The sequence below is a fragment of the Telmatherina bonti genome (assembly GCF_933228915.1).
Source record: "Telmatherina bonti genome assembly, chromosome: 20".
In the NCBI taxonomy this organism is placed as follows: Eukaryota; Metazoa; Chordata; class Actinopteri; order Atheriniformes; family Telmatherinidae; genus Telmatherina; species Telmatherina bonti.
In genome coordinates this window covers 16138535-16151770 of record NC_136618.1, presented here as the reverse complement: position 1 = coordinate 16151770, position 13236 = coordinate 16138535, and the positions used below count along the sequence as shown (strand labels likewise).

Genomic DNA, 13236 nt, shown 5'->3' with positions numbered 1-13236 from the left:
ATTTTAATAATTTGCTGGTTTGTGACATGAGCATGACTGCTTCACTAAACAAAGGCTCAGATTTAAAGCACAGGCGAATCACCTGAGTAAATAACTATGTACAGTAGAGACCGCATGCAAAGCTCAATCATTTCCATGCTGTGGGCTTTGAATAATTACATGGTTGCTTAAATAAACAGCTAATAGTCACTGGAACAACTGCTGCAGGTAGTGACTTGTTTGAGATGAAAATGCTTGGACAAAAAAATCAAATGTTATGTTCAAAATGATCAACAACACAAGCGAGTAAATATGAAGTATATTTACTAATATTTTAGATTGTTTAATGCTGTTAAAAAAAACCCAAAAAGCATACTAATTTGATCAAATCATTAAAAATTTAAATGCAATAGCAGATGTGTTAGATTTATTGAAAACATGGCTTAAACAACTTTAAAATAATAATTAAATTTTTTTCATGTAAACCTTTTTTTTTTGACACGTCACACACACGTAATGCACAAATGTACCTTCAGTGCCATTGGGTGTCATGGAATTATTTGTGATGTGCGAGTTGTCGAGGTTGGGACCATTAGGAGATTCACTGCTTCCACTTACTCGGCTGTGAGGACTGGCTAGATCCTGCATTTCCATAGACCTGACAGGACACACGGACACACACATACACACAACAAATCAAATTACACATCTCACTCTGGTTTCAGAGACGAAACATACCTCTGATTACATGCACACCACGTATAACTTTTAAATCTTAAAGATTCTGCAAAGCAAAAAAAAAAAAAAAATCAATTCTACATCTGTAAAAATTACTAATATCAATCCTACATCTGAGGTAATTTTTTTTATTTTAAAGATTTTATGCAAAAAAAAACTCTTGATAGAAATTAAAAAATCAAAAATAATCAAGCACTTAACATCAGACACAATATGCACACAAGCTGAGCTGTAAAATAAATTAGAAATATTTTGATGTTATGGTTTCTGATCTTGCTCACAGTCACGGTTTAACATGCAGTGAACACAATATGTTTACTGTAAAATTACTTTGCCGTTTGATGAAGCAAAAATGGCCTAAAGTGTGTATCGTTTTGTGTGGTAATGAAGACTGTTAACAGATGTTTGCTGGTTTGAGGCAACGCTTAATGTGCCTGTTAAAAGTGCAGCTCTCTGTCTGATTATAAAAGCCTATGCCTCAGTGATGGGCAGATGAGAAGCTCGTGAGGCATGTTTGCTCTGGCGAGCTCCTTAATTGTTTCTGTGTTTATACAATAGACCACGCAACTGAAAATATTATTCTATCTTCTCATTTGTGTCCTCGAAGGATCTGATCGTATTTTGACAGTGGAGAGGAAAGAAGGCGCAAGTGAATTTAAAAGTACAGCCACAAACTGCACATCTTTTGTCTCCGCTACTGTTCCCATTGCAACAACTTAATGAAATTAGCTTCAAATGTTGTGTACATTATGCTGCCATTTTCAATTATATTTCAATATTCTTGGTGTCTCTACTCTCCATGAACATGAGCTTTTAAAGAAGGCCACAAAGATATATGCTTAAGTAACTTTGAGTTGTCTGAGAGTGATATCAAATACCACAAAAGAACTGAATTATGATATTAAATTATTATATACATTCACTGAATTTAAGATTACATTATAATGTCGTGATACTTAAGCATAGCTTGAAAACTGAATCCTGTCCTTGTGGTTTAAATCCATATTGGTTTTATAAATACACATTTTTAAGCATGATAACAAGGATAAGACAAATTTAAAGAAAATTAAGCAGTAGGAGTAAAAAAAAAAAAAAAGCAATACAGAAGGCTGAGTCGGTACTTTTCATGCATGCCTCAGTAATAGAAGCTTCATTATCATTTTCCCAAAGGCATATTAATTTACTCCTCCCGTAAAAATATCTCACCCTCCCAGCATACAACACTTGAGGATGATCCAGAATAAACTAACCCCATTTCTAAGTCATACGTTCCCCTCACTTGCTCAAACTTTTTAGTCACGGACGTCTTACCCCCACCCCCCTCCTTCCCTAAAAGATGAAAAAAAAAAAAAAAAAAAGCTCCACTATGGTCAACCAGGACTCATAATAAGTCAAGAAATGTTGTCAGTTGTTTAGCAGAGTTTCTGCAGGATATCTGATGCCACACAGAGAGCCGTATGTCTCGGGTACTGCTGGAATTGCCACAACAGTGCTCTTACCTGAACCTAGATGGCTCTGAGTCCTCTAAAACCACACTCCCTTTCTTTATTCTGCCTCCACCTGCCCCCAGCAGAAACAATGTCACTCCTTGTTAATGCAGCTCGATGTCACAGTCCGGAGCCATCCATGACACAAAAAGGCTTGTCTGAGAAAACATTATTGTTATTCTGGAGCAGAATGGGAAGAGAGGGCTGGCGGGAGAACAGAGGCTCACATTGTCTCTCTCTGAGCCGCAGCCCTGCTCCACTGTTGTTTCCTCCTCCAGGTCCTCCCTCCTCCCTGGGCAAGGGGAGCATGGCCAAATGACGGAAAGGTGATTCATCATTGGTCTACGACAGCTGCAAACTGGATTAGCCCTCCCCCAATCAACATGCAAAGCGGCTTAGCCAAGGTAAGCAGGAAGGGTTGGGGTGAGAAGGGGGGGTGTGGGGGGTTGTAGGAAGGGGGTGAAGCAGTCAAGGTAGGCAGAAGGGTGAGGGGTTGGGGATAGAAGGGGCAGAGTGTGGGAGAGTCCTTCCTACTCTTCTGCTTGAGGTAGCCTGCTGCTGGAAGGAAGATGGGACTTGTTGAGCAGAGGCAAGTCAAGCGTGACACCCCCAGCATCTTCAGCAGATCTTTCATCTGCAATTGACACTATCTGAAATTTATCAGCCCTCCTCCTCCAGGCGTACTGACAGCTCCTAATGACCATCAGGGCTTCTTCCCACAGGCCTGCTCCTGCCTGGGGCCACAGCACAGCGCAAAAATACGCAACTTCCCAACTATACAGCCGGCTCTGAATGAACAGAAACGCACAGAGTGCCATTTGTGCAAAACACACACACACACACACACATTATATAAATCCAGTCTTTCATCATGGCAACAAAAAAGTTCATGCTTATGTCTTTTTCTTTAGCACACTAAGACACATAACTCATGTCTGCATATGCACACACACACACACACACACATATAGGGCACTTCGGAGGCCCCATATGAGTGGTGTAAATGCACGCACACACACAAACACATCCCTCTCACACACAGGGCACTTTAGAGGCCCCCAGATCAGTGGTGCATCTCAGACAATGAAGGAGACTGGAAACAAGAACATGGAGAGCATATGGAGCCACATATGTTTCCTATGACGCTACGAATGCCTCTATTACTCTCCTTTAGCTGACAGTTACATTTTGCTGTCCACTCCCGCTCGGCTTGCCTCTCTGCAAACATCAAGCGGAGCCATATACTTGCATGGCTATAACACTATATTAGACTTGACTCGAGCCCACCATGGGAATAAAGGGTCCAAAAAAAGGTCAAAGGTTTTCATCTGGTCAGGACAAAAGGAAAAAAAGGCATATAAGGTCTTTTTCTTTTTTAAATTCTGGTATGATTTTTTTAATGGCTGACTGTTTACATGAGCCAGGGTAACCTGAGCTCCACGGTCTTAAGTTTTTTTTTTCTCCTTTTTTTTCAACAGGCTTTGCTCTTCACACCAAGGCAAAGCCTTCATGAATACCATTCCGGCTTTACAATTTGCCTCCTCTCTCACTGCTTATGACACAGCCATCTTAGCAAACACAACCATTATATCTCATTCTCACCTTTAAAAACCAAAAGCCTCGTCGTAATTGCATTTTCTGAGACAGAGAGAACATAAAAATACAAAAATTAAGATTTATAATTGAAATAAAAACACAAAGAAAAGCCACTGAGGTAAAAGCCGTGAAGGCGAAATAGAAACTCTGCCACAGGACATTAACAGCGATCACAGAAAAGTTGTGGAGAGAGGGAGAGAGTTGTGGTGGATTGATGTGGTACAGTATGTGGTGGCTGGTTTCTCTGCTCAACAGTGGAAGCCAATAAAGCCATTACTGCGCTGGCGTCTCTACCACAGCCAGCAGGTGAAACCAGCCAGGTGAAGAGGGAGGGAGAGAAACGCAGACTGGAGAAATGAGTGAAGAAAAATGAGGAGGGTAGCAGGGATTTGAAAGAAAAAAAAAACCAAAACTTTTTTCTTCAGCACAAAATATTTATTGTTTATTTTTTTTATTTTTTTTTTTTTTACAGAGGACTGCACTCAGCATCTTTGATGTGTGTCTTACTTCAACCTGACCTGCTTCGTCTTTGAAGCCACAAAGAACAAAGCCCAGTGAGATAAAGCGCTGGAAGTGTCATCAAGAAGACGAAGTGCCACAACATGCTGCATTCATGGTGGTTTGCTGGTCTTTTTGTTTCGCTTTACTTATTTCAAGACCTGCATTTCCAAAGATAAATATAGCCAAAGTCAAGCTTTTAGCATACATCACTGCAGCATGCAGGGTGTTTGACCTGGCACAGTTTCTTCATTCTACCAACATCTACCTTTGTTGTCACAATTATGCAAACAAAACTTTTCTAAATCATTTTGATGGTATTATTGAAAATGCAAGATATAAAATGTGTTTTTTATTTCAATAATTTTTATAGTAAATAAAAATCAAACAGATAAAGGTGAAAAAGAACATAAATGCAAATTCTTGAACGTCTTATTTTATACATTAAGTGTTTTTAATTTTGTGCACTACATAATGCATGTGTTGTGTTTTACAACTTTATGCAAAATAATGCTTTAATCAAAATCTAACTTGAAAACAACTAATCCCCACTTAAGCTGGTCAGCTGAATCCACATGGTGGCCCAGGAAAAATAAATCCACTCACAAAGAATGTAGATGCAGACAACAATTGGACACAGATGTGAGAGGAATTAGGCACAGTTTACAAAATGCTACACTTCACTTGTGTCTCTGTACGTGGCCAAATGACGGCTGCTAGCAAATGCAACGTTAAATCCTTTATTTTTACTTATTCCTTAACTTATAATTTTAAAGCATACCCATTGTGAAATGGACAGTGATTTACTTATATTTACTTTCTAATTTATAAAATAAATACAATTTTTTATATGAGATAAAGACAAAGTTAATATATCTATGATTTATAATGACACACATATTTTAGCACATCTTTTAAAGATATTTTGCAGCAAATTATGGACGCTGGTGTAAAATTTTTGCACTCATCTGTAATCAAAAGCACAATTATCAGCAGATGGGCTGTATATTGACGTGCAATTTGTCTTTCTCATTTGGCTTAATCTGACATCGTGCTCTAGCAGTTCACTCAATAGCTACATTAAATCTGTTAATACTGTGCTCTTCAACCTTCAAAATTATTTCCAGAAGGCCACTTTGCCTTTGAGGGGCCATCAAACAAGATTTAAGGTGGACATTTTATCATAACCTGCCGACCACCGTGACCACTGTAGAGTGAGAGACTTTACAAGACAAAGCTGAAAGAAGGTCCAGGGTCAGATCTTAATGACTGTGTCCCTTTAATGTCCGTGACTTATTGCTTTAATTCTTTCAAATGAGACAGTGATCTTTCATAATGAAGAAATGATTCATTACGTTGTTAAGGAGGAGGAAAAAACGGGGCTAATGAGGCAAAATGGTTTAAAATTTTAGATTTTACAATAAATTGATCTGCAGGCCTATTTGCATTGCAATGATCACTTTAAATACACTTTACGAAGTGTCTGTCTTCATTATGAGCATATATACATACACACGTAGAAAAGGATATTGGTGATTGAAAAGCTACAACGGCAGACATGAAAAAGCTCATTTCCTGCTCTTTCAGCCACATATTTCAGATCCAAACAGTGGCATGTTAACAAAACAACACCCCGCAGTATTTAGTAAACAACCCCTGCCCACTAATTGCCCACTACAGGCTACTTAATAGAGGGTCCATCTTACCGCTATCCTTCTCTTGTGCTCTCTTTCCATTTTCTCCTCTAATAGCTGAGCAAGACTGGATCAATTAGTCTTCTGTGTCTTTCACCATTTTCAATCTGCAGGCCAAGGGCCTGTTTGGCTAGACACATCCATACGGAAGGCATCAGTCCTTGGGCAAACAATGCCACCGTCACCACGACACACTGCTGCACACATGCATGAAGCGCTGCAGCCAGGCAGAGACCCTGATCTATCCCTATGTTAAGCAAATACACAGTGTAAACAGTCCCAAATCAGCCTGCTCATTATCTGTTAATTGGATAAATAAGGTTATTGTGTGCGTGTGTGAATAGCTGCAGCAGGCAGTCACTCACACACTGTGATGTTTGTCTACATGGAGTGGAGGCCACTTTACAAGCAGACTGGCTCACTAGCTCATCCTAACCTCTTCATTTCCTCTCTTTCATCAACACACACCTTTCCAAACAACAAAATAAAATTGCAGACGTTTGAAGATAACAGGAATTAGAGGGTGAAAAAGGAAGTAAGAATAAAGGCCAACCTTCACACACACATGCCACTCAATAATTCCCTGACTTGCTACATGAGCTTCTGATCATACGCACGACATTAAAACAGAACATCCTTCAATTAGAGCGGCTGACTATTACAGTGGAGTGAGTCATCTTCACTACACGTGAAATACTTGTGTACGAAGATGCAGCGCTGCCGGCAGTCGAGGCCTGTTGTCTTGGTCAGATGTTAGGAGGCTCTCGGTCTCCTCGCGGCATTCCTGGTCTCAGCAGATGGCATTAGATGTCAGCTGCTTTAACTGTGCTGGTTTTGTTTGTTCTGCCAGTGGAAAAGGGACTACTGCGACTCCACAATGTTTTCCTTCCCGGATCAAAAATGTAAACTGGGTCAAGTAAAAAAGAATCTGATGTCTCAGTGAAATTTGCAAATATTTAGAATAATGGTTTTACTTTTAATGCCAATTAAAATATAAATTTAGAAAAATTCCAATCCATGAAAAATGTTTTAATTCATAAAAACATTTTTAATTCTAAATAATAATTTTTTTAAAAAATATATATATATATATATATATATATATATATATATATATATATATATATATATATATATATATATATATAATATAAATTTTATATTATATTATATATGTGTGTGTATATATATATATATATATATATATATATATATATATGTATGCACACACATACATATGTATGAGAGTTAAACTGAAAAATATACATGAAACAAAATGATCATTTCAAATTGCAACAAAATCTAATTTAAATATTATTAATTTAAAGTTATTAATTTAAAAATGACACTAAAATTATGTTACCATTTAAAAATACTATCTGAATGCCTTTGCAGTTTCATATTTCCAGAGAATATTGAGATATTTTCTTTCTTTCTTCTTTTTAACAGCCTAACAATTAATGGTAAAATTAGGCCAAAAATAAATTAGTTACTACAACTCCTTTTTTTACATGATTACTTTCACTAAATTCTTGAGAAAAAAAAAAAAATTATATGACAAAAGATATAATTTCACATACAAAAACACACACACACATGCACACACACCGATATAATCGAATACTAAAATAAAAGGGAAGACGGCTAAACATGTCAAACATCAGACGGAAATTGAAGTCATACTTACTACAATTATATTTGAATCTGTGTGTTTATCCCCTCTTGTATCTTCGATTTAAAAAGAAAAAAACCTTCAGGAGAAAACGTCGGTCGGTCCAGCAGAAGGGACAGGATCCGCTCTAAAACAGCTCTCAGGTATTGGTAGAATCTGTCTCCCGATGAGTGTAATCTACAGAACTACTTTTTTCTTTTCATTTTAGGTATTGGAACCCATGGAGCCCTACGCGGTATCTCAGGAGACTCTGTCCTATTGAGAAACAGAGTTGTCCGATTACTGCTTCAGGCAGTGACTGGTGAGTGTCTGAGGAAGAGGGAAAAAAAGAGAGAGAGTGAGAGCAACAAGGAAGGAGGGAAGGAGGGAGGGAGGGAGAAAAGCAGTGAATGAGGGAGGGAGAGGGAGGCTGCTGCTGTTTGAAAAAGCAGAAAAAGTTGCTCGGTGCTCTCACAGGAAGACTTTGGGTCTGGAGGAGGCACGGGGGAGTTGTGCCTCACACAAGCTCCCCCATATGTCATTCACTCACAGCTTTAAGAAAAAGAGTCCCCTCCAGATTGTATCAGTAGATACTAAGACAATGAAATGGCAGATTTCTCCACTGGAACAGCAGGCTCTGCTCACATACCCTGAGGGCTCAAACTTTTCTTCTACCCCCTTTTTTCGCTTGTTTTTGTTATGTCTTTTTTTTTTTCTCCCCGCCACAAACCACTTTTTTTCCCCCCTTGCTTTCTCTTGTGAGCTCTGGATCAAAGATGGATTTCTTTCTGTCATAGAAGGACTTCAGAGGGCAAACAGGGGGCTAGGTCATTAGCTTAGGTGATGGGGAGGTAGGGGTTCAACGACGGCAGAGAGGCTCGGTTCTGCCCGTCTCCACAGCACTCTAGTGGAAGTCTTCCGTCAACACATGCACACAGCGTCTGTGTGCAAGGTAATGACTGCCTTCTGTCTGCTCCAGGTTATTATTTCAACTGTGCAAAGCTGCTGCACAAGGCCACGCTGCTACTGATGAGCTAAAACTGATTTATTCAAGCTCCTGATGAGGATTGAACAGATTTTGCTGCAATATGTCATGATATTATTTCTAAGAACGTCAACTATGTGTATAGCAGGTTCAGATATCAATGAACCACAAAAAATGTGTTTTATTTCCACATATTAAAACTGTAGACAAAATGCCAACCGTAACACTGACAAATGATTGTAAAGGGAAAGGAAATCATACATTTACTATGGTAAAGAGGTGATGATAGAAAAAAAGCACCAATTGCTAGAAGAATAGTGTGCTGTGTTAGTTGTTCAGCTCTATGTTCTCTCGTAGCAAAAAAAAAAATAAAACAAAAGAAAAAATTACGTATATAAATATATATTTACACACACACACACACACACACACACACACACACACACACACACACACACACACACACACACACACACACACACACATACATACATACATACATGTTTATATATAAAAAACTAGTCAGTTTTTAATAATAACAATTAAAGCATATATATTTACTAGACATCATTTAAGTGTGAATCATTACAATTTTTATCGTGTTAAATAAAAAATACTGAATTATTAAGTTATTGTACTTAATCATGTCAGTAAAAGCAGGTCAACCAGCCTCTGTAAAGCTGCAGTCAACAAGAAGCAGACAAAAATAGATCCAAGCTGGACTTGTCCTGATTTAAACACACTGCAGCAATAATATGGACGAGCCTGAAAACCAAGCGCTGCCTCCCTTTCCAAACCCACAGGTAAATCCATGAGATCATGTTACAATGTAGGAGCATGAAATATATTGCACAGTGAACAGATTCTCAATAACTCAATTGACTAATAATAGATGCTATGGGACTCTCAGGTAACTATTTCTAATAGCAGAGGGGTATACATGCCAATTATGTTACTGCACTTAAGCACTGCCTCCTTATGTCAATAAGCAGCTGTATAAAATTTGATAGAGATGTAATTTTGCAAGTGACTTCTCTTTAAATTGCATAGTATAATTACCCAGAGTTGTTTATGTCTCAGCGACTAAAGTCAGATTTTCCCTGTGTACTGCTGAATGCAGCGCCGTATGTTTTGAAACAAGGCTCCAATCAAACTAGCAGTTTTACTGGGGACGACTGGTGATTACTTTACTATTTTCATGTTTCACAGTATTAAATTAAAGGCTGGTAAATGTAAACAGTCTCATGAAAAGGGCAAATTAAACTGTGTGTTTTAAATTGTCATGTTGAGTTGTTGAGCTTGAGATTAAAGCAGTTGCATTATAAGCCACGTGGATATGAAGCTATAGAGTTTGAGAATTCAAGTTATTCAATAAAAACTGTGTCATGTAAAACAATTAAATAATCATTTGTGTAACTAGAAAAATTATCTATGGCTGCCAAATGGAAGCTTAACAAAAGATGCTCTGATGCAGTTCAACTGACATCAATGCTTAAAAGACACTTGCCAAAAACTATATCAAGTAAGAAACTTGAGAAGTGAGCTAAGATTAAATGTGAAGCCGTTCTTTATTAAGGATTATCTTGATGGGGCTCAATGGTCTTCATGTGGGGTTGCAGGGATGCCTGACAGCAATTTAAAGTGAAGAGAGATCTGAACTGTCCGCCACTGCCAATAGGTTATCCCATCAGTTTCTCACACACATGGAAATAGGTTTAATTCCAAAAGGCTGATAGAGTTTTTCAGATAAGGCGCTAAGCAGCTAAAACAAATTTAAATGGCATCCCTCAGCTTTTTTTTAAAGAGGCTGTTTTTCTCACAAAGGAGAACATCGAGGTAAAAGTAAGTTTACCTATCTTGACAGAGAATATATAAACAGCATGAGAGAAGCAGGAACGATGTGACAAGGGATCAAATGGTACAGATGAAATGAAATGCTAACACTCTGGCGGCAGAGTTGCAATATTTTCATATGCATATGCTGCAAACTTGTTTAGGTAGAGCTACTACAGTGTTTATTCAATGTCACACATCCGAAGGCGGATCAAGTTGCATTTTTTGACATATGTCTCAGCAGAGCATTACACATTCAAAACCATTCCCCAAGAAAGGAAATCTGAACTTGGGATAACTTTGGATAAAATAACAGTTTTATATATTTTTACAGGCATTACCGGGTGAAGTGTTCCCCTATTGACTTAGAAGTAAATACAAAAAATTTAAACTATAAAAACCTCCCACCCCCAACTTTGCCCCTCACTCATGTGGGACGTTAAGTTTGCTGGATGGCAATTTGTCAAAAATCTTGGTAAGTGCAAGGTACTGTGTGTTCATAGGTTATTAAATGTGCACAGCTTCCTGCTGAAAAGAAAGAAAAAAAACTAGAGTGAGATATCCTTACAAAAGAAAAACTACGCTGATGAAGAAGAAGAATTCACTGTCAGTTTAATTTACTCTTCCTGTGTTTTTCTGGTCCCACTGCTGTGTGAACTCTGTAATACAAACTTAAAATAAACCTGTACAGAAACAATGACATTTAAATAAATCAAAGTAAAACAGGAAAGAAGAAACATATACAATTTTTAAAAGGAAAAAAAAAGACCTTGATTTTAAAATTTCTATGTGCATTATAACATTTACCAATCTGCCAGGCTTTCATTACACTCTGAAGGAAATCTTTGATGATGACATGTTGTCACCACAAAAAACGATTTTGACAGTGCAGACAGATAATTTTGAAGTCCCTCAAGGTAAATTAGTAGCAAGTCAAGTGCTTTCAAGTGGTGAATGAAAGTTCCGAGTGAAGGCTGAAATCCTCATAAACAAACACCAGATTTGCCCGCCTCTCCGAGGAGCAGTGATAAAAGCAAACACAGCATACCTCAACATGGAAATACATCTGAGCTTTCCTCCACAGAAAATGGGGAACAAAGGAAATGGTTAACCTCTGTGAACGTCACAGTCTTGAATAAAAATCGAGTGACCTTATTGTTGCAGCCATTTTGACTCCAAACAAAACAAGTTATGAATCAAGTGAAACATCCATCTAAAGGACAGCAAACACATTTTGTTACAAACATCTCAGAGAATTCTACAGATGTATTTACTATATTTTGTGGTTGTCATAGTGCATACTAACTACTCTACAGTTAAAAACTCTCAGCGGACATATTTTGCCCATGAATGTACCGTGAGAGGCGAGTATGTTTTATGACCAGTGAAGCGCACCTGGGAAAAGTTGCGAGGACCCTGAAAATCCGCAGACAGATACTTTATTGCTCTCCTGTGGCTCTAAAAGAACCAAACAAGCACACATCAGAGACCTATTAATCAGAATGAGATCTCACTAAGGCTGGAAGTATCATTGGGGGGCATTATGCATAGAATATATACCCTGTTGAAAGATAAGGATATTCACACGAGTACATTCAGCTAAATAAGTCACTTAAAAGTGAAGTTTGACATACAGTCTGTTGAAATGGGTTCCTTAGGATCTTACATTAAAGTTACAGATATGACTCGACTTTTCTTGCAAATCCTAGCTTTGTTTGTGTTTAATCACTGTTTTGTTTTAACTGGTCTTGTCCAGCATTAAAGCAATCAGAATGATGAGTGTTTGATCACGGTTTTGACTCTTACTCAAACATCTGGCATCACATTACTTTCTGGTATTTCCCCATATTCAAGTTACTGAAATATTCAAACACTCAAAAGTTTTAGAGGTCAGATCAATAAAGTTCAAAGATTTAATTGAATTTAATTTTGACTATCAGTACCGCCCTTCAAAACAAGGTTAACAACATGTATTGTTTGTTTTTTAAAAAACACTGTTATATCATTTAATTTCATTTAAACTTTTTTATTCTCTTCTCCATGACAGCAATAAATAAAAAAAAAACAAAAACAGAAAATATACTACAGACTTACAATTATTATAATACAACAGTTGTAGTACAAAAGAAAAGAAAATTGGTGTAGGAAGAAGATTATTATTATTAATTTTAATGACTATTAGATTTGAAACTTAAAAAAAAAAAAAAATAAATAAAAACCTCTGACAGTGTACTTTAAAATTTCAGAAACAGATGATCAAACTGGAGTCATTATTTTTTCTTTAGATGCTTTCTTTCTTTCCTCAGAAGATTTATTTCTGTTTTATTGCTGCAACCGTTTGAGCATAAATGTAAGTTCCAAAGCATTTTGATTTACAAGTTGAGGAAAAGTGAGTAACAGATACAAAAGTAGGATTCATGATTCCAATTAAGTGGGTTGTATGGCTGACTCTGTCTGGCACTAGTTCTGGTAGTAATCTGGCATTCTGGTTCAAAGATAGTACCTTAGCGACACCACTAAATCAAAATCAGCTGCACCCTAAAATACCAATATGTTTAGTAATAAATTTCCAGCTCCCATCTAATAGCAGCATTTGTTAGAGTTGCCCCAACTGTGGGACTGACTTCTTACTGGTGCAACCCAGGCAGCCAGAAATGTGGCACTCCCCGTCTCCAGCACAGCTGCCCAGGTCAGCAGAGCACTGGGACCCGGCCCCTGATCAGAGGGTCTGCAGTGGGTCTCGCCCACAGTCATCACTAGAACTTGTGTTCAGCA

At 37.7% G+C, this 13236-nt stretch overlaps 1 protein-coding gene across 8 annotated transcripts in view; it reads right to left on the bottom strand.

Annotated features, from left to right (window-relative positions):
- The window catches only part of eya1 (EYA transcriptional coactivator and phosphatase 1), a 64642-nt gene that overhangs the window by 30293 nt on the left and 21113 nt on the right, over positions 1-13236 (bottom strand). For 7 of the 8 annotated variants that reach the window (XM_079259697.1, XM_079259699.1, XM_079259698.1 and 4 more), the window contains one exon: positions 510-637. In XM_079259697.1, coding sequence (XP_079115823.1) covers positions 510-637 — 128 coding nt within the window. Of the gene's footprint in view, positions 1-509; positions 638-7679; positions 7951-13236 lie in introns of those variants that run through there. The other variant, XM_079259701.1, reaches the window with a different exon arrangement.